Raw genomic sequence first — 17,203 nt, 5'->3', positions numbered from 1 at the left:
CGAGAGCATGAAGTTTTCTTTCCAGTCAGTTGCTATCTGACATGAAGCAAGTCCAGTCATGGTGCTGCCACCTTATAGCTTCTGCACCAGCCTTAGGGGTTATTTCAGCTATCCTTAACAAAGGGAACTGACCTATTGGTAGCTGCCTTAACCCGAGGAACAGATGCTACCTGGTGGATTTGAGACTGCTGCTGGGTTGCATGATCCTCTTCTCCTTCAGAACCGTTTACTATTTCCATGTATAACTGTGGCAAGTAACATTTGCAAGGTACTACCAGCTGAGCCTTAAAATTCATATGTATAATATTAAAAAAGAGACTCATTGTCCATTATTCAGCATTAGCACACCACTGATAAATATATGGCCATTGACTATTTACATCTTTATGGATCAGACAGGGGGAAAAAAAAAAAAGGCAAATCAGTTTGACAAGTACCTCAGTAAAGGTCTTAAGGAACTTCCTTTAAAAGTACGATACTTACCTTAAAAATGTAACCTCTATTATTTGCTGCAGTGTCAAGTTGCCTGCAACGTTCTTTCACAAACTATTTTAATTAATAACTCAAAGTGCAAAATCTTCATTTACCAACAGTATTTTCACATATTAATATCTTGCTGTAGACAGTTCCAGCTTATCTACCTCAATCAATGTGAGGAGGAGGGTTATTTTTATTGAGATCAAATATAAACATAAAAAGTGATGATAACAGATGTCTGAAGAATCAAATATTTGCATCAGATGCTCTACAAGCTACTATAATACTGATAATATGCACTCACGAGTAAAGAAAAGCAGTTTTCTGACTCATAACAATATCATAATTTTCTTTTACAATGGCAGCAATAGATACATTTCAGAAATGGGTTGCATACAAAGAAATGGCTCCACAGTACAAATTAAATGCAGGCAAGAAAACATGCCATTATAAGCAATAAGAATGTTCACCAAACTTACTCTCATGCACTGCTAAAATTCTCTTAATTGTTACAATGTAGATTGTCTCCATATTAACAATTGCATTATTGCTCTGAATCACAGAAGCTAATCTTGCTTAAGTAACAATGTCAATGTCAAAATTATAAACCTTTTAACCTATCAGAGTGAAACAAAAATATCTGAAAAACATATGTTGTCACCCACTGTAACACATTTGTACAGCACTATTCAGAATTTTACTGAATGTTAAATCGTGCTGTGCTGACACAATGAAAATTATCCTAATCGAATACAGAGAGTTTGCGCATGCTATGGTCAGTGTACTGCATTTCATACAAAAGTTAATTGCAAATATTGTTTCTGATAATGCAGAGTTACTTTGAAATGATGAACAGCACTCAATCACTTCCTAATAAAACTCAACATTTCTGCCTGACTAAACTATTCTTGCTACAAAAATAATAAATAAAGCAGATTAACAACTGAAAATAAAATGTTCAATATATTCTAACAGTAATAACTAATATTTTAAAGCTTATGTTTATATGTTAACATAAACAAGTTAGTTAATTTTATTTACACATCAGAAATCAGTAACTCTGGAGATTCAACTACAGTCACACTAAATTAACAATAATGTAGTTGCAACTGTTATCTGTCATCACTTCAGGTTTCACTAAAATAACCACCTGCAGCACATGAAAAATACAAATGCCTTTTGTGCTAATATCAGAAACACAAATGTCTTACAGAAACAGTTGTTGAAGAAATAATTATATAAGTCCTGATTTTCATTTAAGCATTACAGCCTTTTTCACTGATCCAGTAACTTACAAATGTGAGTTGAAATTCTCGCCTTCGTAGTCCTCAAGCCATAGAAAAGCTGTATATTGAGATTCTGACATCAACTGATTTAACTTTAAAATATCATACAAACAGTGTCCCTCATATTCATATATTTATAAAATTTTAACCTTTGTCCATGGAATCTTGTTGTCCCTATATTCAATAAACTTCTGATCGAAACAGAAAAATGCGTCCATCCTCAGCTGCATGCAGTGCAAATTTATGTACACAAATCTAAAAACCAACAGCAAAATTATCTGTTTAAGGAAAGAAAAAATAAAAAATTAGGAACTGATACTAAAACCAGGGAACAAATTAGATACAAAACAAAAATTTATTACATAAAATCAGGTTAAAAGCATCTTACCAAAACATAATGATGATAAATAAATGAAAAGTGTGATACAAATATACTGCCTATCGAAAAATAAAGTAACTGAAATACTTCGTCTCACATCACATAATACTGCCCTCTCATGTGCCAACTGCACATAATAGTTCTGTCCACCCTTACTATCACAAGTTTACCAAATAATGTGTTTCACGTAAGATAACATGATATTTACTTCAAGATCATGTATCAAAAAAGTCAGAAAGTAATAATAACAGCCCACAGTAATCACAATATGTAGGATGTGATCAACATCAATTATGATTTCATAATCACCACATAGTATAGTCGGAGTCCTCTGCATCAAAGGTCATGAAAAACCCAACTAGAGTTGCATAGACAACAACATTCCCTGCTAATGTCAGGTAACAAGCACCCCACTGAATCTGAAACACAAAACATTTGCTTAAAACCTAAGTTGTTCTGTCAAGGACATTATGAAGTACAACTCTCTAACTTCAAACTTACAACTGGATCATTTGATGGCGAACGAGCTAACACGATAGGCAGAGCAAAAGATGACACCACAAACCCCATTGTAACAAATATTGCCAGCTCATAAGCACTTGTACTGCTCGCTCCAGAGTTTTCATTGTAGCGGCGAGCAATCAGAGTTGGTAGGGGTGCAAGTATATAGAAGAGGACAACAAAAAAAGGCCACCAAATCCTGAAACAAACAAAAAAAATTACCATTAATATGGTTTAAGAAAAGAGTGAAATAAAAGTACAGAAACACAGCAATCTGCCAGATCTTTATCAATATAATTTGGTTTCTAGTCAAGTAGAACATTTCAAAAAGACAACTTATCATAGCTATTTCTCTTTTCAGGAGAGGACCCACAGAAACCCCAATCAATATAGTGCTCCCAGACTATTATGCCTATCAACTGTTTGGCAGAGACTGGTCCAAGTCAAATCCAGCTGTGTTCACTTGCAGAGGAATGACAAGTGGCATATTGTTCAATATAGTCTAACAACAACATCTAATATTTTACTGCTTATATTTATATGTGAAATGCTTACTAAGAATGTAAATGGACACTTATTTGGTTCTTAAAAGACTGTCTGGCAATCACAACACAGACGATACTTGATTATCAATATATTAAAATCTGCAATAAAAATCTTGCACACAGCAGACATGTCGACATGCACATTTATGACTTTTGTTAATGCTTACATCACCCAATATGAAAGACTGCTACTCACCACATGGATGAGGCACTGAGTCACAGACAGACTCAGTGAAAAGATTGCTAAACTTTAAGCTTTCAAAAAACAACAACAACAACAACACCACACACACACACACACACACACACACACACACACACAGATGTGGCTGCCTGGCTGACCTATAATAAAAACACGGAAAGAGTCGGCCACTGTGAGAAGAAGAAAATGTTGGGTAACAGTTTTATACACCGATGTTAAGTGCTCAAATAATAATCAAAGTCTCAGTTCAAAAATATTTACTAGAAGACAAATGAACACACAGTGCAAGTTGTAAAACTGATGCAGATAACCATGACTGGCTTGATTACTGATTAAAAAGGATGAATCAGCCAATCTGCGATACATTAAAATAACTTACCCAATAATTTGGGCAAGAGTTCTGGAACCACACAACACCTTAAAATCTTTCCCACACTCATCTCACTGTTGTTTAAAACAGCAAACTAAACATTATAAAAAAATGCTACTCTCCTCAGAATATAAAACGCAATCAACTAAGATGTGTGCATAGACACTGGTATACCTCAAGCATCACACACTAGGGTCCTCTTTCCAGATGAAGTGCCCATGTGTCAGAGGATAGTGTCCTATTCTCAGACGTGTTAACACCCCTTCTTTCCCCATATGTGGCAAAATGGTGTTCGCCATGGCAAAATTGTAGAGTTCACAAGCCTTAATTTGTTATTTTGTACCTCCAGCAAATGTGCTCCCACTGACATATAGCTCTTCTCCTCGACAATGAGGTATTGCGCTCACCAACTGGGGCAGCATGGGGTAGTACATTACTTATCTAGCATACTTCTCTCGCCGCCATATCAGCTTGCTCATTTCCCACGATGCCCACACAGCGTTTGTATCAATGAGAATGACACTTCTTTCCCTTGATGTTGTAGTATGTGAAGTGTGCCTTGTATGTTTTGGACCACTTTGTCTGCTGAGTATATCTGCTGAATGGTCGGCACAGCATTTACGGAATAAGGGAAGAGAAGAAAGTTATTGCAGTGATTGCATCTCATCTACTCCAGTACCTTTAGGCTTACCTAGAGCTTTGCATTTTGACTCTAAATTTGCTTGGAAGTATAAGCCAAAAGACACTATGAAGAGAAACTATCGACGAGCCAACAATATGTCCCTGCTCAGATTCCTAAGTGTAAGTACTGTAAAATGTTGGTTTTTTTCATCTAAAAATTCAATAATACGCTTGTCTGAAAATAAAATCTGGTGTACAGCTTTTCTTTCACTTTGTCATATTAAAAAGCATACTTTGCTAACAACTACTAACAATGGGGGATATTACTACTAACCATGGAGGATATTAGTTCTTGCCACACAGAACTTTGCAAGCAGCTCCTTTGCTCTAATTCCAAACAGTTTTGTTGCTCTTCTGTGATTTATGTACATTGTTCTGCTGTTGGTTCAGGCAAGAACATTTAAAATTGGTGACTGGGGGACTAATCAGGCTTTATACGCATAAGACTCTTCTGCTGGCTGGTTGGAGGTGATTTCCCTGCCTCAGCACAAAGGCCCTGAAGACTCCTGTCATAAATTTAATGTCCTCTCGTTGAACATCTTTCAACAGAATGCAGAACAATATGTGATAAAGCCACAGTTCAGTGACAATTGAACAAAGGCTCAGTGAAATAACAAATCCACCCCCCAAATAAGCTACTATAGTCAAGTCACCATAAGAAGATCACTTACAGCTAACAGTGCTGTTGCCCACTTTCAGTTTCGATGACCAAACGGCTGCACACGAAAACAATATAAAACTGAGACAATTGCCAGATAAATTTTTATCAAATCATGTATGTAACTGGACGAGGTAACCGCACGAAGCTGCGTGCCCAGCCTACTGCAACTGTCAGGGATCTTCTTACGCCAACTCTACTATAGGTCACTTTTAACACGTTTAAGGCCTTTGGAGCTCTTGCACTGATGCACTTCAGGTGAGGCAACCAGATGAGTTTCTAACTGCAGATGATACCCAGGAACTTCCCTGATTACTATAAACTACAAGTAATGCCCGTCTGAGTTCAGGTCGATTAGAACATGAAGTATGTAATTAAAACTCTCTGGGGAAAAATTGGAGCCTGTGGTTTTGTTTAGTTTTGGGGCGCAAAAACAACTGAGGTCATACATGCCCGTGTCAGGACCTTAGGAGTTAAAAGTGACAGTACATTAAGCCCAGGACAGATACAAACAAGGACTTCCTCTTGGAGAAAGGTCAAAAAAAAATACGCAATACAGACAACAGAGGTCCAAAACTAAAGATTAAATGTCTTTCGCCATATTACTTTGGCTGATAACTCAAACGACAAACACAGATTACAACGTAAATGCTTAAAAAAAGGGGCATTCGGTTGGGAAATGTCGAACCGTCAAAGGCTGATAACAATGCCTACAAAGTGGTGGGGGATCACCACTTAACAAATGTTGATGGCTAAAATGACAAAGCCCAATACGCAACCTAGCTAAAATGATCTCCTCATGGCGAGAGCAGCGAGAGGAAGTTGGCCAAGACACTGGGAGAGATTTAATTCGCCGAACCTTGTTCCCATGAAGAGAAGACCAGTGGTGATACCATAGTGACACTACCTGCCGACAGACGGCAACACAGAGATTCATTGGAAGGAATGGCAGAGCTAGCGGGCTGATAGGAGCACTGCAGCCTTGGCAGTAGCATCAGCAGCCTTATTTACCATCAGACAGACGTGACCAGGAACCCGCATAAACATCACAGTGGCTCCCTCAAGAGTGTGCAAGTGGAAGCTTTCAGGGGATGGACCGTATATAGCACATAGAGACTCTGAAGGGCACAGACAGAATCTGAACATATTACAATTAAAAAGTCTGTATCGCCGCATGTACTGTGTGGCGTGATAGAGGGCACAGAGCTCTGCTGTAAATACTGAACAATATTCCAGAAGTCGACACCAAAAATCGTCTGTGCCAATGACAAAGGCACACCTGACACCACAGTCAGTCTGAGAGCTATCAGCATACACAAAGGTACTGCGCTAAGTTCCATACGAATGTCGAGAAACTTGCAGCGATAGATTGAATCCAGAGTAGTTTCATTAGGAAGCGAATGAAGTGAACAAGAGCCACCACACAAAGCCAAAGTGACGAAGGGTTCACACCCATTGGGAAGGTGGCAGGTGGTGTTTTTTTTTTTTTTTTTTGGTGGGGTTTAAGGGTGCTCAACTACTGAGGTCATTAGCGCCCAGTCACTGTTGTTAGAGCACATGGAATCTAGTAAAACTCAAGGGGATGGGGGGGACACCAGAAGGACCTGACAAAGATGCAGATAAAATAAGTTAAAAGGTTAGATGTCTTTGGACAAGCCAGTTAAAGTTATAAAACGCAGAATACGAGCAGCTGCTCGAGCGTCATCAGCTAAAACATCTGGTAAAGTAGATGGCAGGGACAGGACAACACGAAATTGACTAAAACGGGGACACGATAATAAAACATGGCGCACTGTTAATGCCTGACCACAAGGGCACTGCGGGGCTGGGTCACCGGAGAGCAGGTAGCGATGGCTAAACTGGCAATGCCCAATCCGCAACCGGGTCAGAAGGACCTCCTCTCGCCGAGATGGTCGGGAGGAGGCAAGTGGTGTGAAGTTAAGCTGCCAGAGCAATAGCCAAAAGCAAACTGTAGGATGTACCAGAGGAGGACATGCCCCATACTGTCGGTCAAAGGAGTCACTGAAAAAGGAGGCACAGGATCTGTGGCTGTGTATGGCAGAAAGCAGCACGCATTTCTGCTGAGAAGAACATCACGCCGATATGACTGCAGTAGATCGGGCAGGCCAGTGTAGAAGGTGCCAGTGGCCAAATGGACTCCACAATGGTGGATGGTATTAAGATGACATAAGATGGACGGATATGCAGATGCATAAACGAAACACCTTCAGTCTGATTTCGAATGGACAAGGGATGGTACAAACAGAGAAGGTACCAAGAAAGTTTTCTATTAAGCTTGAGCCCCAGGAATTTCGTAGTTTCAGTGAACAAAGGAGCAACAGGCTCAAGATGTAAAGACAGTGCCACCAGAAATTCATACAAACTGTTTTATCAGAGGAAAAGCGAAAGCCACTGTCAATGCTTCATGAGTAGGGACAGGAAAAATTCATTTAAACGATGACGCGACGAATAACGTGAACTTGGTGGTTTTTAAGGAAATAACATGAATTCAGGTGTTTTTAAGGAGGTAACGCGAATTCGATGGTTTTTAAGGAAGTAACGCAAAATTGGAGCTTTTCAACAAAATTTCTCTGTGTCCTCTTAAGAAGTGTCTTAAATCTAACGACGTTTAATGTTGAAATCTTCTATGTTCAACTGTCACACTACTTTTTGCAGTCGTGACTTAACTAGTGGGCTTTCAACTATCAACTTTTGAAAGCGCGTACGAACGACTACTGTGTGAATTTTGATTATTTATTTCTTTTTCAGTGTATGTGCCACAGTGTGGCATTTCAAAGCAATGGCGCAATGACAATCTATCACAAACACATCGCCAATGTTTATTAAATGCGGTTAATAACACAGCAACAATATAAGGCTTGAAGAAATGTGATCATTGAGACGAGACAGTAGCCGAATGAGTAAGCCATGATGTAATGGATAGTTTCGTGGTTTACGATACTAATGGATGTTAAGTTTGCGTTCCACTGATGCTAATATATATATTTTTTCCATCGTAGCATTGCCGACACAGTCTAGGTCTTTTGTTATGAATGTAATGCAAGTATTTGGAAGGAGGGTGAGTGTGAACACTGCTAACACCATCATCAATCATTAAGCTACAACTTGATGATGCAGCCAAGACATTTTATTTATTAAGAACAGCATTGTAAAGGCAGAGATTTTTGTTTACATTAAAAGCTTTTCTTCTAACTTTCATTATTGTTATTCCATAAGAAATTTCAACCACTTAACATAAATATTTAAGTCGATGAGAAAAATTGTCGAGTGTCAAAAATTGGATTGCGTATCTGAAAAAAGGGAAGTTCTGTATATTTTGTAATCTGCTGGATTCATCATTGATAAATTATTTTTTTCCCAGTATTTAAAAGATATTTATCACTCCACTCCATTCTGGCCAAGCACAGCAACAGTATACAAATGTTAAAAATTTAAATAATAGTCCCTCTTGCAGATACTTTTTGATGACACCTTTCATGCTCCTAGCAGATCTTCAGATCATTCTTGAGCTGCGGAGACCGGCTTCTGTGGTCTCCACAGCTCAAGAACGATATGCAGAAGTGGGAAACATGTCATCAATAAAATATCCGCATCATACTGTTATTTTCATTTCTACCTTTGGTGGTTTGTTTTTTTTTTTTTTTTTTTTTAGTTTGTGTCAAAAATTTTTGTTAAAATAATTTTTCTCTACACTTGTCTCATGTTTGGCCCGCCCTATCTTAGGAATAGTTCAATTTTCAACATATCATTGAAAAATGGTTAAATATGACAAAAATAGATAACTGATAACAGAAAAAGCTTGTCAGAAAATAACACTGACAAACAACACCGAAAAGTGTAAAAATAACACCGATTTTGGCCATAAAGCAACACCAATTTTTTCCTGTCCCTATTCATGAGTAAGGACAATCAAGACATTGTTGAAGACACCACTCATGGAGACAAGTCCATGGAGAACTGCAACGGACAGGAAAGCCGTCAACAAAAAGGATGCAGGAGATTCCCAGTGGGAGACAGGCCATAATACGGTTAATGATGATAGCAAAGAGGACGACGCTTACGATGGAGCTCTGAGGCAACCCGTTTTCCTGGATAAAGCTGTCTGACAAGGCACAACCCACATACACCTTGAAAACTCAGTCTTTTTATTTATTTGTTTATTTATTTCTGAAGGGAACACGACAAGCGGCCTCAGAATCCCCATGTATATAGAGAACGGTGAATACCAGTTCTCCAGCAGGTGTCATAGGCTTTCTCCAAATCAAAAAACATGCTCATAGTTTGGTATTTCCACACAAAACCATTCATGGCATGGGTTGACAAAGTGACAATATGGTCAACTGCACAATGGCGCACTCTAAATCCACATTGTGCAGTGGTTAGCAAATTGCGAGACTTGAGCCACCATACCAGCCGGCCATGAATTATACACTCCATCACCTTGCAAACACAGCTGATGAGAGAAATGGGGCAGTAGCTAGAAGGAAGGTGTTTGTCTTTACTGGGCTTAGGTATGGCTATGTCAGTAGCTTCACACCAGAGTCTGGGAAACACGCCATTTGCCCACATGCAATTGTATGTATGAAGGAGAAAGTGTTTGCACGCAAGAGGAAGATGCTGCAACATCTGAATGTTAACATCGCCCAGCACGGGGGTGGAAGATCGAGATGAAGTGAGAGCACGATGTAGAGAAAGTGAGAGCACGATGTAGCTCTCTCATAGTATAGGCACTGTAGTATTCACATTTGTGAAAGGACAACGGTATCACCTGAGCCGCCTCCACTTGTTTCTAATGGAGGAAGGTGGGGTAACAGTGGATGGAACTCAAAATCTCTGCAAAATAGTAGCCTAATGTGTTGGAGATAGCAATGGGGTCCACAATGACATCACCCGCTATGGTCAGGCTGGTAATTGGGAAATGGCTCTTGGTCCCAGAGAGCTATCAGAGATTGGTCCACACGACAGAAGAGGGAGTGGAACTGTTAAAAAAAACTAGTGAATGAAATCTAGCTAGCTTTTTTGCTATTCCGAAGAATGTGATGACAATTCGCAGGCAACAGTTTGTAACGAATACAATTCACCATGGTAGGCGGAGAGCATGTCCCCGCACACAAATCATGTCACAGCAAGCCTCAGTCCACCAAGGAACCGGAAAACGGTGTGGTAGTGATGAAGTGTGAGGAATGGAACGTTCTGCAGCATTAAGGTAATATTTGTAAGGTATTCTACCTTGTCATCACAACTAGGGAAATGATGTTTGTTGAAGATTGCAAGGGAGGAGTAAAGCCTCCAGTCAGCCTTACAAAGCTGCCAATTGGGTTTACATGTAGGTGGAGTAGGAGTCAGCAAACAGATAGCACACTCAAAACGGTCACTTGAGTACACTTCAGAGAGAACAGGCCACTCGAGACAATGGGTAAATTGGGCAGTGTAGAAAGAGAGACCCAAATGGGAATAGGCGTGTGTGATGTCTGAAAGGAACATGGGTGCACCAGTGTTAAGACAAATGAAGTTGAGTTGATTGAGAAGGTCAGCCAAGAGGGCACCTCTCGGATACGTCCTGCAAGACCCCAAAGGGGATGGTGTGCATTAAAGTCACTGAGCAACAGAAAGGGGTGAAGACATTTACCAATAAGCTGGAAGAAGTATGCCTTGGTGACACCGAATGATGGGAGGGATGTAGACTTGCGAAGAGAAAAGGTGAAGCGAGGAAAGAAAATGCGGACTGAAACAGCTTGCAGCCGAGTGTTCAGTGAGATGATTTGACTACAAATCTCATCCCAGATGATCAGCATGACTTCCCCATGAGATGGAATGCTGTCCTTGGGGATGAAGATCAAAGCAGGCCGGAAGAAAACGCAAGATGTCAAAGTGGTCGCAAGGATGCAATTTTGTTTCCTGAAAGTAAAAAACAAGCGATGTTGCGATTCCAAGAGCAGCTGTAAATCTTCCTTGTTGGATCTAATGCCACAAACATTCCATTGACTACAGCACACAGAACTGGAGGATCCTCTTCCATGAGATCTACAGAGGCATCAGCACTCTCTCTGGGTCAACCTATGAGTCCGGGGCAGATTGGTGAAATGGAGGTCGGCTCGGTGAGGGTATTATGCAACGACACCGTTGAAGGATTTCGGAGTCAGCAAAGGAGAAGGCCATTTGTCTCTGTCCGATTTCTTAGAGGTTTTGTGGTTGGCATATGAAGATGACTTCATAGCCTGTTTTGATCTGTGATGGAAGCACTACTCTTATCATATGTGAGAAAAAGAGCACATGTAGGCACTAAGGTAGCAACAACTTTTTTCATTACCCAATAAACTGCAGTAATGCCCAGATCAGAGCGAGAGATTTTGATTTCTCCCTTGGTCAGACCGAGTGTAAATAATGCCACGCGAAGAATTCAGCATTCATCAAGCCTTGACACAAACAGCACTGCTGTGGAGGAGTGAAGCTGCAAGCTATTGTTGGGCTTGAAAATCACAACTGGTCTCCAAACACAAAGTACCATTATGTAAACAAGAGCACGATTTCACAGAGCTTGCAACATCAACACCTTTCAGAATAATAAACGAATTAACCATTGCAAAGGACTGACCATCAGTACATTATACCACATGGAACCTAGATTCAACTGGGAGATTCTTTGAATATTTAGTCTCATTCCGTTTGCGTTTAGCAGACATAGACTGAGATGGTGACTGATTCATTGCAAGAAAATCCCCACTGGTTTCCAATGTCTCCGATGGCATGCTGCTCCCGCCTTCAGATGGGAGCTGATTGTTCTCACCTCCATAGCTCCTGACAGAGGGGCCAACTGGCAATATGGGAAGGTAACAGCTCAAGCAATCATCCCTCCCTGGGCCTGGCCTGTGCCAGGGGGTGTGTGCAAACCCTACCCGTCGACCGAAGGCTACGAATTATGCATTACTCAGTCACCTACCTGAAGGGTAGGAGATGAAGAATGAAAGGAAAAACAGATGATGTCAGGCTATTAAAACATCAGAACACATTTTCAGAAATATCCCAGAATATTCCCCATAGGAGGGGGAAAAGGATAGCAGAAGGATAGACATGTAGTACAGAAAGGGAAGATGAGCTGCAAAGTCTGCGATCCCGTGGTAGCCATGTACAAACTCACCAAAGAATTGTGAGCCACCTGGGAGGGGGGATGGGCTGTGGCTTTAGCCCACAATTTTAGCTTCCTTAACTTTATTTGGAAGAAAGATATTGTTCCACCAGGTTGTATTTTAAAATTGTACCTTATTAAGTATGGCTTATTCTCAAGTGCAACTCACGACTACACAGCCACAAAGCACCCCTACACACAGATACTTATTGCAGTCACAAGTGTATTGGAAAATTTTAACTGCCAGTGGTGTAGGTGGGCTTTGTGGCTATGCTTTATGACAAGCACTTGATGATGAGCCACATTTTAAACTAGTAAGTTTAGTAGTAGTTAGTTGCAGTTCTTGGGCAATTGTCTCAAGACTAGAAGACCAATAAAAGACTGAAAAATCATCTTCAAAAAAAAAAAAAAAAAAAAAAAAAAAAAAAAAAAAAAAAAAAAAACCACACATCAGAAAGGTTTCCTGAGTGTGGACACTATGTTGTTAATGACAATGTAACATACTACCCTGAGGAACCCCATTTTCCTGGGTATGTCAGTACATGCAATAATGCCCTTGTTTACACTTGCAGCTGCTTTTAAACTAGTTCCAGCAGAGGTCACTACCTAACACCAGAGAAAACTTTCAATTACAATGCTAGAAGCACAGAGCATTACAACCTTATGCAAAGAGCCTGGATCACAACAAAGGGTGAAATCCACACCCACAAACATCCGAAATCCAAAGAAATCTGGTATAAAATCAACAGATAGGAGGAGCTTAGTATTAACTTATGAAGAAATTGAAATAAAACTGGATATACAAGCTGAAGTGGGAAGTTGTCCTATTTCTCCACTTACTGTCTAATACGTGTAAAAAAAAAAAGACAGGGTGAACGAACACTCCATTCCCCTGCCTCCCCCCAATTAAAGGCTGCTATACTGTAATGGAGTGTTGAATAATTTTATCCATAAAATCCACACATAAGAGAGCAAAAGTATGATCTCTCCCGCTCTCTTTATTGCCCTTATACCTTGATTAAAATTACTTTGTGATTGACAGACTGCAGTAACAGGCAACAGTTTTGCCAGCAGTGACGGGGAACAGTTTTGCCAGTATTCAGCCAGCCAGTCACTTCCTCCAAAACTGGCAATATAGCAAGCATGTGGCACTTGAGAAAGAACTCCAATTAGCTGCCAGATGGTCCCTACCGCTCAACTTGCTGAAATGTCAAACACAAAAAAAAATTTAATAGGGGTATAGAAATAACACATTTTGCTCCCTCTCTCATTTTAATTTTATTGTGAAAGATCAATTGGAACACTAGTTCCAATAAGAGTTTCTGTACAATTAATTGTGACTGTTTAACGAACACGTTACAAGATTAGTAAAGCTGTGTCGGTAGACTGAAAATATATGTAATTTATCATTCTTTACATTATTATTTTTCCCCTTTGAATTCAAGTACTACTGCTATCCTGTTGCAAACCACTGGTCAACTCAATTCTGAATTTAATCTTGGGAGCAAGCAGTCTACTTAAGGAGTTCAGTTTGTGAATTGCTGTATCAAACCCAAGAGTGTACTTCTTGACAGTCAGGTCAATTAAATATCTGGGTGTAACATTGCACAGCGGTATGAAATGGTTGGTTGATTGGATTGGAGAAAGGAACCAAACTATGCGGTCGTAAGTCCCTCTGACCTTGGAATAACTAAAATCGATAAAACCTCACACTATAAGAGGGAACTACGATGGCTATAAAATTACAAATTATTGATAGAGAAGGAAGGAAGAAGAGAAGATAAGAGAGAAAGAAAGTGACTAATGACAGGGGCATGAAGGAAGAAGCACAGATAGACAAGATAGACAATCAAGATAAAACAGACCCCATAAAGAAAGGAGTGGGAAGGCAGAGGGTGGGGGTGAACCACCAAGCCCAGTCAAAGCCAATCCAATTGGGGCGAAGGGGGGAGCAAGACGGCCTGCCATCCCCTCCGCTCACCAATAAGGTTGAAGGGCCCACACTTAAATAAAGTGATAAAAACCCCCATCATGAAGAGATCTTCAAACTAGATCAACCGGTGAGGCACTGTCAGCTAACATCAGGGGCAGCCAGTCAGGAAAGCTGAAAGTCCGTCGCAGGGCGGCTAAGTCGGGACAGTCCAGTAAGAGGTGAACCACAGTCAACATTGATCCTCAACAACAGAGAGGGGGGTCCTCACGACGGATGAGATAACCGTGAGTCAGCCGAGTACAGCTGATGCGAAGCCGGAAAAGGATGACAGAGGCTTTACGAGAGGCCTGTAAGGAGGACTGCCACATAGTTGTAGAATCCTTTATCGCCCTGAGCTTGTTTGGTGAAGAAAGAGAGTGCCATTCTGCATTCCAAAGTCCCAAAACCCGACAACATAATGCTGAGCGAAGGTCTATTTCCGGAATGCCAATAGCAAGAGATGGCCTGTTAGTAGCCAATTTAGCCAGTTGATCAGCAAGTTCACTGCCAGGGTTCCCAACATGGCCTGGAATCCACATGAAAACCACTGAGCATCCATGCTGATCAAAGAGTCCTGGATAGCTACGACCAACGGATGGTGAGGGAAGCATTGGCTGAAAGCGTGCAAACTGCTCAAGGAGTCACTACAGATAGTGAAGGACAGTCCTGAGCAGAAGAGGACATGGTCCAGTGCGTGCAAGATGGCTACCAATTCTGCAGTAAAAACACTACAGTCATCTGACAAGGAATGAAGTTCCGTGTGTCTCGCATAGGTGTAAGCATAACCAGTGTGACCAGCAACCATGGAGCCATCAGTATAAATCACTTCTGAACCCTGGAATGAACTGAGGAGACAGTAGCATTGGTGGCAAAGGGCCTCCGGAAGGATAGAATCCTTTGAATTGATGGAGAGATCAAGACAGAGCTGTGGCCAAGAGACGCACCGCAGAGACGTGGCCAAGAGAGGGGTATGTGCGTGAGTGGAGAAAAGAGGTGGTAAACGGAAGTGCTGGAGCTCAGAAAAGAATGACTGAATGCGGGCAGCCACGGTAAGCCCACATCGTGGCCGCCACCGCAGGAGGTTGATCTCCGTGTCTGGATAAAGGAGACCATAATTAGAGTGCTTTGAGGTTCAGCGAACGCGGAGCGCGTAAGATATCAGCTGTTGTTGGTGCAAAACTCACAGTGGTGGAATACCCAGACTCAAGAAGCGATGGGTGTTCACCACCTTGAGGGATTGGCCATCAAGGAACAGGTCTGGATGGGGATGGACTGTACAGCGATGGCAGAAATGCATAATGCACGACTTTACCACCGAAAACTGAAAGCCATGGGGGAGGGTCCAAGATTGCATCCGGTAGATTGCCCCCTGTGGACAGCGTTCTGCAGCACCCATGACGGAAGAAGTGACGTAGATACAAAAGAGGGGGACACTGTCGGCCCCGCAGTCACCACCAGTCACCACCAGTCTATTAATGGTGACGAGAAAGAGAGGGACGCTCAGCGCAGAACCCTATGGAACACCATTTTCTTGCCTATGGGAAGTGCTGTAGGAGGAACCAACTTGGACCCGTAAAGAGCGACAAGAAAGAAAGTTACGGATAAAAACGGGCAGAGCACCACGTAAGGCCCCAGTCATGAAGGGAGGTGAGGATGTGGTGGCGCCAAGTGGTGTCATAGGCTTTATGCAGGTGAAAGAAGACTGCAATGAGGTGTTGCCGATGGGCAAAAGCCGACAGGATAGCAGACTCCTGATGGACTAAGTTATCCACCATAGAGGGACCACGGCGGAAACCACCTAGAGTCGATGACAAAAGGTCACTGGATTCAAGGATCCGAAACAGTTGCTGACTCACCAGGCATTCAAGGAGCTTGCAGAGGGTGTTGGTAAGGGTAATTGGACGGTAGCAATCCAACTGAAGAGGTGGCTCCCCAGGCTTCAAAACCGGAATAACAATGCTTTCCTGCCACTGGGTAGGAAATACCATCTCACTCCACAAACGGTTGAAAAGGGTCAATATACAACAGTGGCCAGCCACCGACATGTGTTGGAGCATTTGGTTATGTATCCAATCGGGTCAGGTTGCCGTGTCGGGACAAAGGGCGTGGGCGCTGGTGAATTCCTACTCACTAAATGGGGCATTATAAGGCTCCAAGCAGCGAGAAACGAAAGACAAAGGCAGTCGTTCTGACCACTCTTTAAGGAGGACGAACATGGGCAGATACTGAGTTGATGCAGAGGCTTGCGCAAAGTGTTGAGCAAAATGCTCTGTGGCGAAGTCCGGATGGGTAAGGACAACACCATGCACAGGAATTACTACAATGCCAGTAGGAGGACGACAGCCAAAAATTCGCCTGAGTTTTGCCCAGACTTGTGAAGAGGGGGTGTGCGGTCCTATGGCAGCCCATATTGTTCTCAGCAAATCCATTTCTGAAATATGATTAGGTAATGGGCCAGGGCGAGGAATCGTTTAAAGACCATAAGGAGAGCAGTAAAAGGGTGCTGCTTGAAGAATTAAAGTGCATGACGGCGGTCTTTTATGACCGCAGAAATTTCTGGAGTCCACCAAGGGACCATCTTCAGATGGGGGGAACCCGAGAAAGAAGGAGTGGCTGAAACAGCTGTGGCAAGAATGGTAGCAGTCAAAGTCTGTGTAGACTCATCAATACTACTGTGTGGTAGTACAGGGGGAATGGTAGCAGAGGAGAGGGCACCTCAATCAGCTTTAGAGAAGGCACACCTGGGAGGGTGATGGAGCGAGATACAATGAAGGAAGGTCAAAACAATCAGGTAATGATCGCTGTCACATAAGTCATCGTGGACACCCCACTGAATGGAGGGAAGAAGGCCAGGACTGCAGACAGGGAGGTCAATGGTAGAGAAAGTGCTGTGTGCCACACTAAAGTGTGTGGGAGCGCCGGTGTTTAGGAGACAGAGGTCAAGCCCTGCCAGAACAGCTTGAACTGTCCTGCCCCGGGCAGTAG

General features: G+C 41.9%; 1 protein-coding gene across 4 annotated transcripts in view; it reads right to left on the bottom strand.

Moving 5' to 3' along the window:
• Nucleotides 1-661: 661 nt before the first annotated feature.
• LOC124615934 (leptin receptor gene-related protein) overlaps nt 662-17,203 on the bottom strand; it is a 39,820-nt gene continuing 23,278 nt past the window's right edge. For 3 of the 4 annotated variants that reach the window (XM_047144120.1, XM_047144121.1, XM_047144119.1), the window contains 2 exons: nt 2,644-2,842; nt 2,100-2,561 (listed from right to left, as the gene is read on the bottom strand). In XM_047144120.1, coding sequence (XP_047000076.1) covers nt 2,448-2,561; nt 2,644-2,842 — 313 coding nt within the window. In that variant the 3' untranslated portion in view covers nt 2,100-2,447. Of the gene's footprint in view, nt 2,042-2,099; nt 2,562-2,643; nt 2,843-17,203 lie in introns of those variants that run through there. The other variant, XM_047144122.1, reaches the window with a different exon arrangement.

The sequence above is a fragment of the Schistocerca americana genome, chromosome 5 (genome assembly GCF_021461395.2).
Source record: "Schistocerca americana isolate TAMUIC-IGC-003095 chromosome 5, iqSchAmer2.1, whole genome shotgun sequence".
Classification (NCBI taxonomy): Eukaryota; Metazoa; Arthropoda; class Insecta; order Orthoptera; family Acrididae; genus Schistocerca; species Schistocerca americana.
The sequence above is the reverse complement of the archived record's forward strand: the minus strand, read 5'-3'. Positions and strand labels throughout refer to the sequence as shown.